This window comes from Rattus norvegicus, chromosome 3 (assembly GCF_021556685.1).
Source record: "Rattus norvegicus strain SHRSP/BbbUtx chromosome 3, alternate assembly SHRSP_T2T, whole genome shotgun sequence".
Classification (NCBI taxonomy): Eukaryota; Metazoa; Chordata; class Mammalia; order Rodentia; family Muridae; genus Rattus; species Rattus norvegicus.
In genome coordinates, this window is record NC_141536.1 from 74,277,770 (window position 1) to 74,299,568 (window position 21,799).

General features: G+C 36.0%; 1 protein-coding gene across 1 annotated transcript; it reads right to left on the reverse strand.

The window, feature by feature from the left end:
* Positions 1-358: 358 nt before the first annotated feature.
* Or4c112b (olfactory receptor family 4 subfamily C member 112B) lies at positions 359-1,294 on the reverse strand. Its single transcript, NM_001000632.1, is given in 1 exon segment — positions 359-1,294. A coding segment is annotated over 1 exon segment (936 nt).
* Positions 1,295-21,799: the final 20,505 nt, after the last annotated feature.

Genomic DNA, 21,799 nt, shown 5'->3' on the forward strand with positions numbered 1-21,799 from the left:
CAACCAGGTAATAGGCAGACAGTGAAAGACATTTGAACATTCGGTCCTAAATGGAATGTCTTCATCAATTTGTTCCTCAAAGAGCTGAGGGAGCTGTGCAGAAGAGGCAGAATATAGCTGTAATAGCCAGGGGAGATAGAAGACAACAATGAAAGAAGGCCTTACAGGGGCCTCAGGAGAGACACAAATTGGGTAAATCCACAATGAGGTAAAACTCTCAGATTCACAGATCCCCTGAGTACCAGTATTGGATTAAGAATGTAGTTCATGCTTCGTTAAGACCTTAAAAGTAAGAGAAAGTAAATCTCAAATAATTCTGTTGTATAACAAGTGTCCTTACCCACTAAATTAGAATATTTTAAAATTCATCAGAAATGACTATTAATCTTTTCCACATTTTTCTGATGGCATTCTTCATTTCCTTATTCCTGAAAGTGTAAACCATAGGATTTATCAATGGTGTAACAGCATTCATAAACGTAACCACGTTTTTCTCAAAGGAGAAGGCAGAAGTGGGTCTTGCATATATTAATATGCATGGAACAAAAAACAAAAGCACGACAATGATATGGGATCCACAGGTGGAGAGAGCTTTACATCGACCTTCAGAGCTGTGGGTTCTCAGAGAAAACAAAATGACACCATAGGAGACAAGCAATAAAGAGAAGATTATAATGCATATAGCACCACTGTTGGCAAATATCATAAAGACATAAATGTGTGTGTCAGTGCAGGCAAGCTTCAGTAATGGGAACAAGTCACACTTGTAATGATCAATGATATTGGGTCCACAGAAAGGCAGCTGCAAAGTGAAGATAATCTGTATAATAGAATGCAAGAATCCCCCTGCCCAGGACACAACCACCAAAATTCTACAAAGCCTCTGGGTCATGATGGAAGAGTAGTGAAGTGGCTTGCAGATGGCCACATAGCGGTCATAGGCCATGGCTGTCAGGACAATCACTTCTGCCCCAGTGAAGAAGTGGACAGCAAACAGTTGTGTCATACAACATTCAAAGGAGATGGTCTTCCTCTCATAGAAGCAGTCTATAATTATCTTGGGGATGACAGTAGAAGAAGTGCAAGTATCGAGTAATGACAGGAATATCAAAAAGAAGTACATGGGGGAGCCCAGCAGTGCTGGACTGTACATGATGGTCACCACAATTACCATGTTGCCCGCAATAGTTGCAAAATAGATAAATAACAACAAACATAATAGCATTTTCTCGACATTCAGGTTCTGTGAGAGCCCAAGGAGTATGAACTCAGTGACAAAGCTATGGTTTTGCATGATTCATAAGACAGGGGAACTGAACTTTCTTAACATAAAATTTTCAATGATGAGAAAAAAATACTTCTTATAAATTCATAATATCTCCATCAACAAGATTATATACCTTTAAAATTTCATTGAATTAGTCTATTACAATTGAAAATAAACAGATGTAAAGGGGTTTTTGAAGGCCATAGTTGTGCAACCTGAACAAATGATATAGACATGGATGATTAAATATTTGAAAATAGCCAACTTCAAGTATTTTACAAAGATATTAATTGTTTGAGTGGAAATAAATACTTCATCTTCCAGTAATCAGCTTTTTAAAATCTGTTGTTTTTCTATAGGAGAATTTTGAAAACATAACCTAGATAGGAACAAACGACCAGAATTTCTCAAGCATATCTGTCTCTTCATGGAAGGAGCCATGGGTGAGGAGCCTGCAGTGACTTGTCAGACCACTCATGTACAAACAGAACAAGAGGCAAAGTGTACTTTTTGGCACACATAGAAACTGTGGCTACTTTTACAATTTAATTTACACCAGGAAGCACAGCGATATATTATTCTTCCCTTCTACTTCGTTTTGAAATTTGACTGGAACAATGTGAGAAGTACTCTGTTGCCATCACAAAAATGCTTTAGAAGATCCCCTCCCCTAGAAATCCAAATCAATAAGGAAATAAAGAAAGAAATATAAATCAGATATAAAGCTCTTGGTAAACACTGTAAGGCAGAGGTAATTGTTACATTTTTATTTGTACGTTTTAGTCTATGTTGCAAGACCTACTGAAAAAGGAATTGATTACCAGAGGTTTTAAGAAATACACATTCCAAGACTTCTAAGATCTCCAAAGAATCAGTTTTTAGAATTGTGAATATTTTACTTATGGTTGTACTAGTGCATTTTTTTCTAGGCTATTTCTCAGCAATAAGAAGAAAACAACTTCTTATGATCTCCCTGTGTTGCATCTTGTCAAAGGCAGGAGTAAGTGATAAAAGTTCAAGTGATAGAGGAAAAACTCACATAGGAAAACTGGTCACAACACAGATCTGCAGGACATAAATCATTCATTGATTTTTGAATTAGACTCTTGAAACTTAATAATCTGCTACTTAATAATGATTTTTACTTCATAACAACTATCATTTAATAAGGTTTGACACAGTTGGAAATTTGTATGAGGTTGCTATTAGACAGGCTCATAACCAAATTATATGTTCATCATTAAGGACTATGAAGAAGGTCAAATTTAGATATGAAAATGTTATTCATAGACACATGACCTCAACATTCCACATTCAATTAATTCACTTGAAAACATATCTCCCTCTTTAATACATACTAAGGCAATATTCCATCTTCTGTATAAACTGCCCCTCTTTGCCATGGCTACAAAGAGTATCTTTTACCTTTCCTCTCTATATAACTGAAAATTCATAATAAATATGATTTAATAATTCCTTTGAAATATATGCACATATAAAATATATTTGTGGACAGATCCATATTTGTTATTTAAAATTTAAGATTCAAAATAAATCAATTTTATTGGGAAGAAAAAATATGACAATTTTAAAGACTGTAATTCTAAAAGAACAGAAATGACTTACTCATTAATATGTCTCTCATGAAGTGATACTGTATTGAATTCAAACCAAAGAATCATCTCATGGTTTCCTCAGAGCAGTTACACACTAGAATCTATAATCAGAAATCTGAATGTATTCACACACTACTGCAAGAGAAACTGGAATAAACTAACCCTATGAAGTCATTGTGTCAGACATATATATATATATATATATATATATATATATATATATATTTATATGATGGACTGAGAAAATCATTATACAATTTATTGGTTCCCATCCAGTTATAAAACAAGATGGACAATAAACTGGTGAAACTGAAAGGACCACAAGTGTAGTTCCATTCCTGGAAATTTCTGGCCATCAAACTGAGCACTGAGATGTCAATGGAGGATTTAGTAAAAGGACTGAAGGAGCTTAAGTAGTTTACAACACTATAGGAAGAAAAACAATATCAACCAACCAGATCCACCAGAGCTCCCAGGGACTAAAACACCAACCAAAGAATATACATGAAGGGCCCCATGGCTACAGGCACATATGTAGCAAAGGATATTTTCTGTCATCAATAGGAGGTCCTGTGAAGGCATGTTTCCCCAGTAAAGGGCAATGCTAAGGTGTTGATGTGGGAGTGGGTAGGTTGGAGGGAGAGTATCCTTATAGAAGAAGGGGAAGTGTGGATAGGAGATTGAGGAACCAACAAAAGGGATAACATTTGAAATTTAAATACATAAATTACAAAATAAAAAATTTTTAACGTAAAAAAACAAAAAATAAATAAAAATCCACATTCCATGTAATAATAGTACTTGAATAAAAAAAAAGAAGAAAACCTACACTGGACTTCTGGTCCCTGACCCCAGCAGACTTAAACTCTTACTGTTTTCTGTAGAGTAGGTCAAGATATTTTATGCAAGTGAAATTCATCAATGCTTGGGTTTCACTTGGGTAAATGAATTTCTTTGAAAGGAATAGCAAAAGATCTTTTTGGAAAGTACACATAAATAATGGGTGATTTAGAATATGGGAAGAAAGATGTGAAATGTGAAGAAGTTGTTTACAGAAAGGCAAACAAGTAAGTTTCACTTTCCTTTCCTCTAACTCTAATCCCTTAGCCTCATCTACATAAGACAACTTGCTGCTGCCTCCACATCCTTTCTGCCACTATCTGCAGCAGATCACAAAGTTCTTCTCCAATAGGCTCCCTCACCACCTCATTCCATTGTTTCTGTCACCAGCTGCCATTGGCATTCTCTGGAAGCCTGCTGGCTAAACTCTCCAAAGGAATCTTCACTATGTGTCTTCCCCTTCAAATCTAATTCCACAGGCTCATCTCATACTCTGTTTAGCATAGCCTCTCCTTCTCTGCCTCATTTCCACTGCATTATGCAGATCCCAGTAGCATACCCTGCATTTATACCTCCAGTGGACCAGCTCAGTCACCTCCTTCTGTACCGTTCCAATTCCTAATTGTCAACTCCCAATTCCTATAAGTGTTATACCCAGAACTTCAGCCCTCACACTGGGCATGAATTCTGAAATATTCTTACCAGGAAACACACAGACATTCGCCTGAGAATTAAAGAAGGGAACCGTTATTAGCACCAAGAATTACAATGATGCCAAACTTAGATGCTTAAACACTAATATAAAAACAAAATCAATGATTGCCAGAAATTGCCTTCATAAATATGACAAAGGTTCTTAAGGAGAATATAAGTAAGTTCCTGGAAGAAATTTGTGAAAGCACAAACAGGTGAAGATAATGAATGAGAGATCAGGGATAGAAGGGATAGACCTAAACATAATAAGGGCAACTCACAATAAGGTAAGCTGGTAGCCACATCAAATTAAATAAAAAGAAACTCAAAGTAATTCCATTAAAATCAGGAATGAGATAAGGCGGTCAACTCACTTGATGTCTATTCAATATGATAAAGTTACAAGTTGTAATGGAAGAAGTCAAAGTATCATTTTCAAATGATATAGTAGACTTGTATGATAAAAACTTAAAGTTTTTGAAGAAGTAGATTGAAGAAGATATCGATCATATGAGGGTAAGCTCTCCCGTCTCATCATACATCTGTAGAATAAACTTAGTAAAAATGGTCATCTTACTGCAAGGAAACTATAAATTCTCTACAATCCACACTAGAATTTAAACACAATTCTCTAAAGCCTTTAAAAAAACAATTCTGAACTTTATATAAAAAAAAACTAGGAGATCTAATACAAATGCTATGCCATAAAATATCATCCTGCTATATCTCCAACACTGATGTCAAACTGTATTATAGTTATAATAATAAAATCATCATAATATTGGCATTAAAAATAGACAGGTTAATCAATGGAATCTAAGGTAAAACATAGATATCATCGACACAACAATGGATACCTGCTTTTTTGTAGAGAAATCACATATATGCAATTAATAAGAGACAACCCCTGTACACAGGGTTAGATTTGCACAAGAAAACCAAGCTATGCAGCAATAAAAAATCTGCAGTTTGTATGTGAGACCCATACAGGTTCCCTGATCTCCACAACCTTCCTGAATCCCAGTCAGTTAATTTTGTGCGAATGGAAATGTAAAAGTAAACATGTACAAGAAATGCTTATAGTCTAACATGATATCTACATGAAGAAAAATGTAAGCACATGGATAATCCTCACCCTGAACAATACTCTATTTGAAGTGGATCAAAGACCTCATTATAAAGAAAATTCGCTTAACCTGATATAAGAGAATGTGGGAATGCCCTTGAAAGCTTTGGCACCAGACACAAATTTCTAGAAACATCAATATCACAGGCACTAAGATAAACAATTATAAATGAAATTTCATGAAAATGAGAAGCATTTCAACTCAATATTACACACAGGCAAGTGTATCTCTCATCAAAAATCAAAAAATGTTTTTCTTTGAAACAGAAGGGCATACTTACAGAAAAGCAAATAGGGTCAGGTTATAAAGATCAACTGCTCTTTTTTGTCCAACGAATCTATCTAAAAATCAAATCCAGTACCTAAAGCTCAGGAGGAATTCTCTAGTGTTAAAGAAAAATTGTAATATCCAGAGGACAGAGAATCCTTCTGTAAGAATGTCTCCCAGAAATGACACAGATATTAAATCTATGATACTTCTCAGCAACATGGCTGTCTAAAAAAAACAAGGACACTAATAAAGATGCTAATGTAAAAGACAAAATCCAAGGGCCTTATCTCTAGACAAAGAGTAACAGACAAATAATGAACAATTGAGAGAGGTAGAATTAGTCTTTCCCAAGAATGAGCTCCCAGTTATGGTCACCTAAAAAGTGATCAACCTTATATCATTTACACACGTGAAATAATAAACAATCTCACCCAACCTGTGCTGTACCTTTTTTTCACTCAGATAGTAGGTGATAATAATAATAAAAGAATGCTATCAATTCGATATTTTGTTAGGAAGAAGACACAAAAAGCCTAGAGAGATGGGATTTAAGAAGGTTTGAAGAAAGAACATCAAAGGGGAGAATTATGTAATTATATTTACTTTGAAAAATAAGTAAAAACTAAAGAAAATAATAGAAAATTTATCTGAAAGTAACTAGAATTTATTATTTAGATGAGACAAATATATGCATTTTTCTTCATTATCTTCACAACTGAATGCAGGGTAGTGTGTTAGTATCAAAAAAAGAAAAATCATTGTGAGATATGACTTGAACCCTCTTCTGTGTTATTTATGCTACTCTCAAAATGGATTAAATAAAATATTTCTTTGAAATTAAAAATATTTTTGCTTACTTCTGTTGATGGAGCTATGACATGGTCGCAATATCTTATACACACACACACACACACACATATATATATATATATATATATATAATTCTCAAATGAAAAATTTCCCTATAAATATAGTTGGCAAGCAAACATGAACTGTGATCTTCATGTGTCATAAACCAAGTAACCACAGCTCAACACAAATAGCGTTTATGTCAATGGCAGTGGAAAGGCTGATGTAGAACTGAATGCTCACAGTCCCTTCATGTAGCCCAGGATGACCATGAATTTTTAATCTGCATACCTCTTCGTCACAGTTGTGGGATTACGTTGTGTGACTGCATTCAGTCAAATGTGTAGATTTTTATCAATATAGCCAAAAACTATTTTTTAAAATACATGTTAGTATTTACATTAGCATTTTATAAATCTGCCTGCCTGCTTTTCAGCCAGAACATGGAGAAAATATTCAATCAGCCAAGGGAAAATTTACATTTAAATTACATTTAAAAATATACTTTAATTACTTTGACATTTCTTTCTTCATGCAGTAATTATGGAATACATGTTAGATGTTGCTACAGGACCTGAAAAATGTTTTTATTTTCGAAAGAAGAGCTCTCCCCCAGATTTTCTGAGAACAAAATATAATGCAGTATCTAAAAACTGAAAATTGAGAACAATGTAAAACATTCATAAAGGTTAATGCAGTTAAATAAGACTATTACAAATTTGTATCACATGATTCTATAAATAAAACTAATTATACAGTATCAAAAATGATGCTTTCTCAAAGTCTTATAAATGGGAAAGTAAAAGGGACATTAATTCACCATTCACAAATATTATAAATAAAAACAATTTTGTAGAAGAAAGCTTGAAATTATTAACTCCACCAGTAAGAATTTTTTTGTTTTTATTATAACTAAGAAACTAGTATTTAATACCAAGATTAAATGCACAAAAAGTAATTTCCTCCAATTTCTTAAAAAAAAAGTCATGTTTTCTGTTCATCCTGATTATCAAATTTGGAAGTAATAATTTAATATGTCATCTTATGTGGATTACTTCATTATATTATAATATATTATGAAAAATATATTGGATGTGACCCTATCCCAATTCATTTCTCTATATTTTTCAATCCATACTCTCATTTAGGAACAACTCAATTATTTTATATTGTTATCTAAAAATATAGTAAATAATATATACTATGTTGCACTAAAATATACCATAATCTTTTCTAGAGCAGCCATGCATTTGAAACGCTTACAGGGGTAAACTATTTTCTCAAGTAACACAAAGCAGAAACTGAGGTCACTGAGCTATCTCCTGAAAAGTGACCTAGGGAAATCTAAAATCCAAATTGTCCAGTATTTCCTCTCCATTCATGTAAACAGCTCAGATAATTGTGGTGTCAACATACCCTCAGACAACAGAAGGTCTTCATTAACTGTGAGGCACAAGTATCATTTAAAATGGTCACAGAGGTGGATAGAGGATTACCATTCTGAATACTTGCTTTTAAATGTATTTAAAATTAATGTCTATGGTTTTTATTCTTTTCTTATACATTATATTCTGATGGGAGTTTCCCCTCCCTCTTCTCCTCCCAGTTCTCTGACCTCCTCTCTCCCCCATCCACTCCTCTTCTATTTCCCTTTAAAAAACAAAAGAAAGCCTCCCTGGGATATCACCGGAACATGACATAATAAGTTCTAATAACACTGGGTACAAACCCTTACATTCAATCCCAGCATTGGAACTTGGATATAAATCAAGCCACAAAGCAAAAACTCTGTCCTGCTCATAAAATGTGCTGGGCAGAAATATGGTGTAGAACTTCTGGAAGAGATCAACCAATTACTTGTGCAAACTGAGACCCCAGGAGCCCAGGATAGAACTAAAAATGACTATAAAATGGAAAAAAAGAAAAAGGAGGAAGGAAGACAAACAAACAAAAAGGTCTATTGTTTTTATACATGATGATAATTTACTAAAAAATATACATGAAAATATATATCTCATATGTTTAATTCCTGAGTCTATCCTACTTTTTAGACAAAAATTATTATCTACTAGTGACAACTTCATTTCCTGTGATTATAGCTAACAAGATTTATTTACTTAACTTACGGAAAAATATATTTCATCAGAATATTGATCTTCTCTCTGCCTGTGTGTTACTCTTTTTCTCTAAATGTCTCAACTTTACTGGTTTTTTTTTTCATTCTTTTCAGGTCCTTCCTGATGGGTTTCTTAAGCCTTTTTGCTGTCTTAAGACATTCTGCTCATTTTAAGAGAGCAAGCCAGAATCCTAGCACCAAAGAGCTTCACCTACTTAGGTTGAACTCCTAAGAGTTCAAAGAATGCTAGTGCATTAAGAATCAAAATGGACAAGATTAAATCAGAAGGATTCACTATATGACTTGAGTTAAACTCTCTTAATCTCTATTTCTCTGTCACCTATACTCCTGTGTATTTGTGGAACTAGAACATTTTATATTTGATTTGTATAGGTACTGAAGGTACAGAGAGGTGTCTACTTATGATTACGTATGTTAATATTCTTTAAATAACATCAAAGCATTCTGTCTTCCAAGACAACTTTATAATGGTTAGTTACTAGTTCATTAATGAACATATGTTTAAATAATCAAAGCACTATCAGACAAATAATAGGAAAATATATTTCTTCTCATTTGTAAACTGTTTGATTTTAACATGAGGTTGAAATTTTGAGAGTATGTTTAATATCACTAACCCTGGACTAGAATAAATGCTTAAAAATTATTGGAAAGAACTTTCTTGGATGGATAAATAGATGGAAGGACTTTCTGCTATAACTGTTAGTTGAGCCCCATGGGATCTTAAACAATTATTTTTTATGAGGTATTATTCTCTTGTCTCTTCATGTAATGTTTTATTAAATTGATCAAACACTAATTTTTGTCATTATATTTGTACTGAGATTAAGTAATCTGAACAACAGAGTTTATAGATGTCTTTCAATAACAAATAGATGTGAGGTAAATTTAAAAAAAAAACACATGGTTTTCTAAATTCAGTAGGCTGCACACAATACCCACATATTGAATCACATTATCACAAATCAAAACTCTTTCATAAAGGTGCATAGTATCTTACCAAACGGCCCCTCTATGAAAAATCTGAAGATTGCTGTTTTTTCCATTCAGTGCTGATCAAGATTCTCTCCTTCTTTCCAGCTCATACTTCCACATCTAAGAAAGAACCCTAGAGAAGCTCTGGCAGTGAGGGTGGAGGATGTTACCTCTGCCTCCTGGTTGCTGTATTCATCATGGCTGCTGAAAAAAACCATAACAAAGGATCCAAAATTGTCTCCTCATTACATCTGGAATTTAAAGAGGATTCCCTGAGACATCATGAATCTGTGAGACTAATTCTTAGCTCTCTCAGGACTTGAAAATTTTCTGGCCACATGAGATTCAAGAAGCAATTTTCTGTAATGTTTCAATTATACCACTGTTTACATTGCTTTCATGGACATCTTTTATATTTTTTTCAATTTAGAGGAGATTTTATTTGATAGTAAATTCATATACCATCATTTACAGAAAGAGCACACCATTTAATAAGGGGCGCAGAATCAATTAAAATTCTGTCTGTCAAAGGTATCAAGGAATATGTAAGGAATTATGTGAAGACTGTTTATGAATAAAATACTTCATTTATAAATGAATGAGATGTACATAATAAGAGGATCTTCCTAGGACAGATGCAAAAGAAACCATATACTTTAAATAAAAACCACCTAAATTTACCATAGTTCATTTTCAGATATAGTCCTCCTCTCTCTGATAATTCTCAGAATTTCTCATATACACTAGCTAGCTCTCATAGTGCTGGAAGCTATGAGGTAAGCTAACAAACGATAAAGTTAAACAAAAATCTCCCCAAACTAAGATCACTGAAAGATTCAATAATTACTGACCTGAATAAAATATGTCCACTGGTACAATGGGAGCATAAAAGCTACTAAAGTGACCAATAACTTGGTGGTTGCATTTAAGACCTACCTCAACAGATTGAACTCAAGCCTTGTTCTGTTAACAAGAGCAAAAACAAGTGGTTACGTCAGTCATAGGTGCTACTGAATAGCCTCTTATTATACTGCTCAGTGGACATAGTAGTAAATGACCCAAGATTAGGGCATCTTTCAACTCCCATTTTTGATGTTTTCAATTTGCAGAGAAACGTGTTATTTGTGGAAAACAATTAACACAAGCACCTATAACTTGTCATTTTTTAGAGAATAAGAGAACAATGAATGGGAAAACTGAGCCCCAGTTGGATGTCTACATCACACCTCATCCCACAAGGCTCATGGGCCATTGAGAAAAGTCTATAAAAATATACAGAAATGATGGATGAGTATAAGAAAACTGCTTTTTGACACCACAGAAGAGAAGTATGCATGAAATCACATCAGTTGTAACAGTCTGGAAAGGATCACATTCCAGCATGGAAGCAGTAAACATTGTAGCTTAGGAGATATTGGCATTTGAGTCTGATGGGAGACAGCTAGTCAGTTGTCTTAAGGATGCAATCCTGGCAGGTCAGCAAATCTCAAGAACACAGTCCATACTTACACAACACAAATGGACTTTAGGTCATTAATGTTTGTTTTAATGGAAAGGAAAATTGGGTGTGTAAGTGTGTATGAATCACTGAAAGACCCCAGACTCAAATAATATGCAAATAATAAGAGCATTTATTCTACAGAAACAGCTACATTGTGGAGATCAACCATCAAAAAAGATGGCAGTGAACATGAGGGAAGATCACGTTCCCCTTTAAAAGCCAGTTAGGGGTTTTATAGTTCTGTTAATTTCATCTTCATTGTGATTCGTTGAGCTTATAGTATGGGATATTTGTACACTTCTGATTACTTCATACATCAAAGAAAGGAGGGTTACCTGATACGGATGATTTCTTATCTGTTGTAAGCCCCTACTCAGATGTAGGGGCAGTTGCTGATTGGCTGCCCTTTTTCTGTAGCTTTTCAGAGAAGCCTGGGTTGTTGTTCTGCGAAATTGAAGTGTAAGGCCTAACATGTCTGACTATTTCAAAATGAAGTGATCTATATTCTCTCATTTCCCCCCTAACTTGTAACTAGATCAAGTCCTGGATTTGTCAGTTTTCTCAAAATCTGAGTCGCTGTCCACTGTGGGGGGTTAGGAGAGCATAGATTGAGTCCTTAAAAAAATAAATTTTACTGCCAAACTGCAGGCATAGACAAAACAGGGTGGGGTGTTATTGAGTCATGGTGACAAGTCAAGGGAAGGTGTAGAAAGGAATGGTCTGCACATGGCCTCATTGCTGAGACTAGAGGGAACTAATAAAAGGGGAGTTGGGGTTACTGAGGTAAGGAAGGGAAGGACCAATAAATCTTGGGCTTTGAGTCTTATCTCTAACAGGTCTTTGGGGTATGCTTTCCATCTGACATCTAAGTCATCTGATCTTCCATTAAGCACAGTCTTTAGATAAGTGTTGTGAATTCAAGTTTTGTTCTTTTCCAGCATGGACAAAGGTGTTGTCTTTTTGAGTTAGCATTTCAGCCTATTAACTGGGACAATGGATAGAAGCATATTCTCTTTTGTAAGTGTTCTGGCTGACATTAGGACAGTTGTGATTGGGGCCCAAGAAGACTGAAATGCTAGTCAACGTCTGGCCAATGAAGCATTTATCAGAAACATCGGATTAGTTGGTCCACCTGAAAGACAGGGAAGAATCACGTAGGCTGGACTGGTTTATATCAGCTTTCAGCAACTCCAGTGTGCAGCAGCTTGCAGGGTGATCTTTGGATGGAGTCTGTCAGCCAACTGAAACTCTTCTGAGACAAATATAGACTATAAACAGAAGTCAGCTATCTAGTAACTGATGAAATTATGGAATCCCAAGATCAAGGGGTTAATCACATCTTCAAGAATAGACAGATACATGTACCTGAAGTCTATTTGATCTCTGGCATATGAATTCAAGTCTTCTGACTTTTTCATTTTCTGAAGTTTATGAGAATTTTAGTTCACAAAAGGGTATACAGTGGTAGAAAAAGCAGTTAGTAGGTGTACGTAAGACAGCATAAGTAGACTCTTTGAAACCTAATGTAAACTATAGGTTTGAGTTAAAAGATATGTAACATTCTTCTCTTCGTCCAGAGGGCTGAATATACAAATTAAAGAGATGTATAGAGTATGGTGAGAAGCACTTTAAGTCAATATTCAGGAGAAAAACAAAGCGGATTTATTCCCTTGAGCTTTTAAATGTAACCACCCAGTAGTCAACTAGCTTATTAATAACATTCATTTAAAATGAAGCCTGTAACACAAACCTGTTTGCTCTTTTTTTGAATAAGAGACTTAGTAGTTTCTTTGCAATAAAAAAAGCTAAATAATGAATTGACTAATGAACTTATCCCAGTGGTGGATTACCTTGATGTAAGGAGCTAGTAATCTATTGTCTAGCTGTTAATCTACAATTAACTTACTCAACATTATCAGTGACCAGAAAATTTATATTCTAGATGTCATATATTAATTAGGATGACAGAGGTTAGTCTACAGTTTGCTACCTAAACTGTTCTTCCAGATTCCTAAGGTCTCCATCAAAACTTGGGCAGAGGCAGTCTGGTCGTCAGGCCCAGAAGATTAGAAGTTTTTTCTATGGGGAACGTATATTGAAAGACCGAACTCACATTGTCTTAAGCAATATATGGGAATCAATTATCCTGTATCTTCTATTTCAGCACAGTTTAGAACAGGTCTTGGCAACAGGTGAAACATTGTAGCAGTTATGGTCAGGAGTTAACATTACCACAATTCAGGTTGTTTCCTTTGTTACTGTGCTCTTAGAGAAGAGACTTTAGGACTCACTGTTAGGATTTGGGAATCTCTGTCATAGTAAATTTAAACACATAAAATACCATATTCAGCACATCTCTGACAGGTCTGAAGCCTAGTACCTACTTACCATGTCATAGTTAAACAATCATTGTCTGTCTAGTTATTTAGTTAGCAAAATTGTACCTTTTAAACATAAAACAGGGGGTTAAATAAAGTTTAATATTGTAATAAACTGTTATTTCTTCTCAGCATAACTTAAATATATTTCTGAACATATTAAAGAATATATCACTCATAAAATTACTGCCTACCATTTGGTATTTCTCAATGAAAGAGTCTTTTGCAAAAATCTGTTAGCTTTGGTCATTAAAAAATATCATGATTTTAATCCAGTCTCCAGCTGCATGCAGAAGTTAGGCTGTCCCACAGGCTTCCAGTCCTATAACCTGCCCAAAGCAAGCTGGTCTCCCAGGATTGCTCACACTCCTAAGCCAACAAGTGAAACCCCACTTTTGTTCCACTAACTGTCTGAAGAGGGACCTGCAAGGAGTTCACATGGCACAGGAACCACCAAGCATCCTGGGACAGGATCCTTCCTCTTTCCATTTGCACTCAGAGTTAAGCTGTCCTCTAGTCCTCTAGACCTAAAACCTGCCCTGAGAGAGCTGGTCTCCCAAGAGGGTTCTCATTCCTAAGATCACAGGCCCATAGGCCCAAAAGGAGAGACAAGAGACAGCAAGACCAACTAATATCAAAGATAACCTGATAACCAGAGGCAAGGGCAAGAACCTCAGCAACAGAAACCAAGACTACTTGGTATCATCACAACCCAGTTCTCTCACCACAGCAAGTTCTGGATACCCCAACACAAGGGAAAAACACGATTTGGATTTAAAATCATATATTATGATGATGATGATGTTAGAGGACTTCTACCTGTTTACCTATGTTGTCCTGTATTTCGACGAGGAATTTATTTATATTCTTTCTAAAGTCTCTCCTGCGTTCCTGGTTGTGTCAGAACTCCTCAGAATGCAGCTGTCTCAGCGATCCTGTGATTCTGGGATCCTGTGATCCTGAGATGCTGGGTACATCAGAGCTCCTGAGAGTCAAGCTGTCTGGGATCCAGGAATCCTGGTGTGATCAAGCTCCAGAAATCCTGTTGTCTCAGAGCTCCTGGGAATCAGGCTTCCTTTGTTTGTTGCAGGAATAAGTGGAGAGACAGAACCCTGGGTTTGCCCCAGGCACAGGTGCAAGCTAGAAGGAACCCATGCCTCTCGCTGAAGGGCATGGGGTTACCTTGTTTCCTGTGGGAGTTTTAATTATGCTGGGTTTTGGGAAAGATGTTGTGGCCTCAACAGTGATCTTGAGTGTTTCAGAAGTCCACTGCTCATGAGTGTGTCCAATCTCCTGGGAGTTGAGCTTCCACTGTGATCCTCTGATCTTCTGATCCTGGGCATTTCAGAACACCTGGAAGTTGGGCTCCTTCCAGTTATTTTCACAAAGGATATTGACCCAACACCCCAGTTCTGCTTAGGGCACTGGTTCAGACCAGAAGATGCCATTGATGAATTTATATATATTGAAAAATCCCTGAATCTCTGGAATTAAACCTAGCGTATCAAAATAGATGATCATTTGAATGTGTTTTTGAATTTGGTATGCAAGAATTTTATTATTTTTGCATCGCTATTCAGAGGGGAAATTTGTCTGAGGCTCTTTGTTGGATCTTTGTGTGGTTTAGGTATAAGTGAAATTTTGGCTTCATAGAAGAAATTGGGCAGAGTTCCTTCTGATTCTATGTTGTGTGATAGTTTGGAGAGCACAGGTATTATGTCTTCTGTAAAGGTAGGATAGAATTCAGGAGTAAAATCATCTGGTGCTGGTTTTCTTCTTGTTGTTATTGTTCTGTTTTGTTTTTGTTTGGAAGACTTTTAGTACTGCTTCTACTTCTTTAGGGGATATGGGACTGTTTTAATGGTTTTCTGGTCCTGATTTAACTTTGCTACCTTTTATCTGCGTATAAAATTGCCCATTTCTCCATATTTTCTAGTTGTGTTGAGGGCACGCTTCTGTAGTAGGATCAGATGATTTTTTGAATTTCCTAAGTTTCTGTAAAAATGTCTCCATTTCATTTATGATTTTGTTATTTTAATACTGTATCTTTGCCCTCTGGTTTGTCTGGCTACAGGCTTATCAATCTTATTGATTTTCTAAACAAACCTGCTCCTTGGGGTTTTGCTGATTCTTTGTATATTTCTTTTTGTTTCTACTTGGTTGATTTCAGACGTGAGTTTGATTATTTCCTGCCTTCTACTCCTCTTGGGTGCTTTTGCTTCTTTTTGTTCTAGAGCTTTCAGGTGTGCTATCAAGCTACTGGGGCATGGTCTCTCCATTTTCTTTTTGGAGGCACTCAGACGTATGAGTTTTCCTCTTAACATTGCTTTTTTGTATCCCACAAATTTGGGTGTGTTGTGAATTCATTTTCATTTAATTCTAAAAAGTCTTGAATTTCTTTCTTTCTTTCTTTCTTTCTTTCTTTCTTTCTTTCTTTCTTGACTAAGTTATCATTGCATAGTACATTATTAAGCTTCCCTGTGTATGTGGGATTTTTGTTGGTTTTGTTGTTATTGAAAATCATTCTTAGTCCATGGTGACTTAATAAAATGCATGGGACTACTTCAATCTTCTTGGATCTGTTGAGCTCTGTTTTGTGACCAGTTATATGCTCAATTTTGGAGAAGGTACCATGATGTGCTGAGAAGAAGGTATATTTTTCTATTTTGGTATGAAATATTCTGTAGATAGCTGTTAACTCCATTCAGATTATATCGGGTTAGATTTTCTGTGTCTCTATTCAGTTTCTGTCTCCAAGATCCATTGATGAGAGTGGGGTTTGAAGTCTGCAACTATTATTATGTGTGGTGCAATGTGTGATTTGAGCTTCAGTAAAGTTTTTATGTGTATGTTGGTGCCCTTCCATTTGGAGCATAGATATTCAGAATTGAAAGTGCATCTTGGTGGATTTGCCTTTTATGAGTATGTTGTTTCCTGCCTTATCTTTTTTTTTTTTTTGAGAACTTTTGGTTGAGGGTCCATTTTATTTGATATCAGAATGGCTACTCCAGCCTGTTTCTTGGGACCATTTTCTTGGAAAATTTTTTTCTCAGACTCTTATCATGTGGAAGTGTCTGTCTTTGTCACTGAGGTATGTTTGCTGCATGCATTAAAATGCTGGGTCCTGTTTATGTATCCAGGCTGTTGGTCTGTCTTTATTGGGGAACTGGGTCCATTGATATTAAGAGATATTAGGGACCAATTATTGTTGTTTCCTATTATTTTTGTTGTTAGAGGTGGAATTATATTTACTTAGGTACATTTTTGGGGGGGTTAGTTGAAATAAGATTACGTTCTTGCTTTCTTTACGGTATAGTTACACTCCTTGTACTGGAGTTTTCCATCTATTTTCCTTTGTAGGGCTGGATCTGTGGAAAGATATTGTGTAAATTTGGTTTTATCATGGAATATCTTAGTTTCTCCATCTACAGTAATTGAGAATTTGCTGGATATAGTAGCTGGTTCTGTAATTTGTGTTCTGGTAGGGTCCGTATGACATCTGACAAGGTTCTTCTAGCTTTCATAGCCTCTACTGAGAAATCTAGTGCAATTCTAATAGGTCTTCATTTATATGTTACTTGACCTTTCCCCCTTACTGCTTTTAATATTTTTTTGTTTTGTGCATTTGGTATTTTGACTATGATGGGACAGTTGTAATTTCTTTTCTGGTCCAATCTACTTGGAGTTCTGTAGGCTACTGTATGTTTATGTGGGTCTCTTTCGTTATGTTAGGGAAGTTTTCTTCTTTAATTTTGTTGAAGATATTTATTGGCCCTTTAAGTTAGGATTCTTCATCTCTTCTATACATGTTATCCTTAGGTTTAATCTTCTCATTGTGTCCTGGATTTCCTGGATGTTTTAGGTTAGGATCTTTGTGCGTTTTGCATTTTCTTTGACTGTTGTGTCAATATTTCCTATGGTACCTTCTGACCCTAAGATTCTTTCTTCAATCTCTTGTATTCTGTTGCATTGCTTGAATCTATGATTCCTAATCTCTTTCCTAGGTTATTTTTTGTCTCCAGGGTTGTCTCCTTTGTGATTTTTTTTTATTGTTTCTATTTTTAGATCATGGATGTTTTTGTTCAATTCCTTCACCTATTTGGTTATGTTTTCCTGTAATTCTTTAAGGGATTTTTGTGTTTCCTTTCTAAGGGCTTCTACCTGCTTACCTGTGTTCTTCTGTATTTCTTAAGGGGTTATTTATGTCCTTTGTAAAGTCCTCTAACATCATCATGAGATGTGATTTTAAATCAGAATTTTATTTTTCCTGTATGTTGGGTTATCCACGACTTGTGGTGGGCAAACTGGTTTCTGAAGATGCCAAGTGGCCTTTGGTTTCTGTTGCTTAGTTTCTTGCACTTGCCTCTTGTCATTTGGTTATCTCTGGTGTTAGCTGGTCTTGTTGCCTTTGACAGTTGCTTGACCCTCCTGTAAGTATTCATGTCAAAACTCATGGAAGATCAACTCTATCTGGGTAGGATCTGGGTACAGAGAGCCCTGGCTCAGTGTCAGAGCCAGGTGCAGATGGAAACCAGAAATATCCAGTCCCAGACTGCTCCTAGGTTCCTGTGTTATAAGGTCCCTGTGAGCAGAAGTCGTGGTCTCGCCTGAGCTCCCAGATGTGTCAGCAGTCCTGGGAGTCCAGTTCTTTCCAGGCAGGTTCTGTGGACCAAGAGCACAGTATAAGCCTCTGGCACAGAGGGAAACCAGGAGGATAATAGAATACATTCCTAAGGCATGAATGATATAAAAGCAATTATTTATTCAAAATTTTATCTCCCAGGGTATTACTATTACTACTGGTCTTAAATCATTATCATCCCTATAGTCTCTCTCATCCTGTAACATTTCTTCCTTATTTGTTGCTTAGTCAAAATATTATTATTTTGTTTTCTTCCTCCTTCTTTATTACCAAAAAAACATAAAAACTATAAAAGATGATACCAGTTAACTTTAGTAAACAAACAAAATAAACTTTAAGAACTGGAGATTGTTCATTTGATAGAGTGGTTCCTGTGAAGAGTGAGAATCTGACTGCACATACCTAACTTCTATGTAAAAATGTCAGAAATATTAGGATGCTTATAATCTCATTTTTTAGGGAGAATGGGATATACGCATTGACAATTCTCACTGAACAGTGACACAAGCTGAAGAATTAGGGTTATGATTCAGGAAAATCCCTTACTTTAAAAATATGGTGAAGAGAAAAAAAGTAAGAGATCTCATTGGTAACTCTTTATCTATGTACGTATACTCATATGCACACACAAACACATGAATACACCACAGGCACATACACACACACACACACACACACACACAAATAAATAAATACTGGAGTGCATGAAAAAAACAGAAATCAAAACACAAAATGTTTAATGAAATGATGAATTAAATGATATGAAAATAAGAGGTGTGCATGTATTTGTGATGCTTTACCATGAAAATTAGAAGAAAACTGCTTCGGGGATGGCCTTGTCAGGCATCAATGGGAGGAGAGGCCCTTGGTCCTTTAAAGTTCAATGCCACAGTGTAGGAGAATGCCAGGGTGGGGACATAGGAGGGAATGGGTACATGGGTGGGGGAGTACCCACGTAGAAGCAATTAGAGGAGGAATGGGATAGGAAACTTCCAGAGGGGAAACCAATTAAAGAGATAACATATGAAATATAAAGAAAATATCCAAGAAAAGAAAAGAAAAAATAGAAGAAAACTGCTGCAATATGGAAAGGTATGGACAACACGAAATGACTAGGTATTTACACTCAAAGTCATTGATGACAACTTACAAAAAAAATCTCCTAATTGGAAGTTATAAAAAAAATTGAATTTTAGAACATTTTATTTAAAAAATTGCAAAATTTGTATGTATGAAAGAAAGTATCAACTTTTACTAATATATATCTATCACGCAAGTACTAACTATATATGTAAGGATAAAATTTCAGACAATTCCTGAGGGAGTGCTTTTCTATTTCCCCTTTTATCACCCAGAAAGGATACTGAGCCCAAGGATATTTATGAAAAATTCAAGGAAAGGTATGAACCAGTTCCCTGAGCAACCACTGGCAGCTATCTCTGCACCCATTCCTACAACACCCAGAGGGATCCTGACTCCCAGATGCTCTTAAACACCAAGGATCACAGGAGAGGCCAAAACATCTGTACCAATGCCAACCGCAAAGCCCAGAGTAACTTGGTCCCCCAGTATCCAGGGAAACAGAAACCCCTACCCTGCCAGTTACACTATATGAACAAACTCAAAAAAAAAATGCACATGCTGAGAAAGCTTTTGACAAAATTCAACACCCTTCATGTTAAAAGTCTGGGAAAGATTAGGAATTCAAGGCCCGTACATAAACATAGTAAAAGCAATATACAGCAAACCAGGAGCCAACATCAAACTAAATGGAGAGAAACTTGAATCAATCCCACTAAAATCATGAACTAGACAAGGCTGCCCACTTTCTATCTACCTATTTAATATGTTACTTGAAGTCGTAGGTAAAGCAATGAGGAAAAAAAAGGGGGTCAAGGTAGTCAATTGTAAAAGAAGAAGTCAAAATATCACTATTTGCAAGTGCTATAGTATACTTCAGTGACTCCAAAATTCCACCAGAGAAACGTACACCTGATAAAGAATGTCCGCAAAGTGGCTGGATAAAAAATTAACTCAAATCAGTAGCCTTCCTCTATTCAAAGGATAAATGGACTGAGAAAAAATTTAATGAAATAACACCCTTCACCATAGTCACAAATAGTATAAAATAGGTTAGGGTCACTTAACAAAGCAAGCAAAATATATGTGTGACAAGTATTTCAAGATTCTTAAGAAAGAAATTGAAGATCTCAGAACATGGAAAGAATTCCCATGCTTATAGATTGGCAGGATTAATATAGTAAAAATGGCCATCTTCCTGAAAACAATCTACATATTCAATATAATTATTATCAAAATCCCAAGTCAATTCCTCACAGAGTTATAAAGAGCAATTTGCAAATTCATTTGGAATAACAAAAAGCCCAGGATAGTGAAAACTATTCTAAACAATGAAATAACTGTTGGAAGAATTACCTTCCTTAACCTCCAGTTGTATTACAGAGCAATCGTGATTAAAACTGTATGTTATTGGTAAAGAGATAGGCAGGTAGATCAATGGAATAGAATTGAAGACTTGGAAATGAACCCACACACTTATGGTCACTTGATCTCTGACAAAGGAGCTAAAACCATCCACTAGAAAAAAAGATAGTATTTTCCACAAATGGTGCTGGTTCAACTGGAGGTCAGCATGTAGAAGAATGCAAAGAGATCCATTCTTATCACCCTGAACAAAGCTTAAGTCCAAGTTGATCAAGGACCTCCAGGCCAAACCAGATATACCTAACTAATAGAAGAGAAAGTGGGGAAGACTCTCAAACACATGGGCACTGGGGAAATTTTTATGAGCAAAACACCAATGGATCATACTATAAGAGTAAGAATAGTCAAATAGGACCTCATAAAACTGCAAAGCTTCTGTAGGGCAAAGGACACTGTCAATAGGACAAAGTGACAACCAACATATTGGGATAAGATAAAACCAATCCTACACCCTATAGAGGGCTAATGTCCAACATATACAAAGAAATTAAGAACTTAGATTTCAGAGAATCAAATAATCCTTTTAAAAAATAGGCTAGACAGCTAAAAAAGAATTTTCAACTGAGGAATATTGAATGGTCTAGAAGTACCTAAAGAAATGATTAACATTCTTAGTCTGTCCCGCGCTATCGTCTTGCCAGCAAGAACACACGCGGGGACACACGAATCCTTCTGCAGCAAAGCGTTTATTGTATCTTAAAGAGGGGGACACAGGGCGCCAGCATGGCACGGCTTATATACACCCTAGCGCAGCGCATCCACACCTGATTGGTCGCTTACCCATGATCTCATAGGCACGCCCCGGAGTGGGCAAAGACCTGGCACGAAGACACTCTTGCACATGCGCACACAGTTAACTTCCTGAAAGGAAGTCGGGCTGGCACGGCGGAAGCCAGCGCCATCTTGTAATGGCAAATGCTATCCCAGCTTTCCACGTGGGCACAGTGGAAGCCAGCGCCATCTTGTGGTGGCGAATGTTATTGCGGCTCTCCACATTAG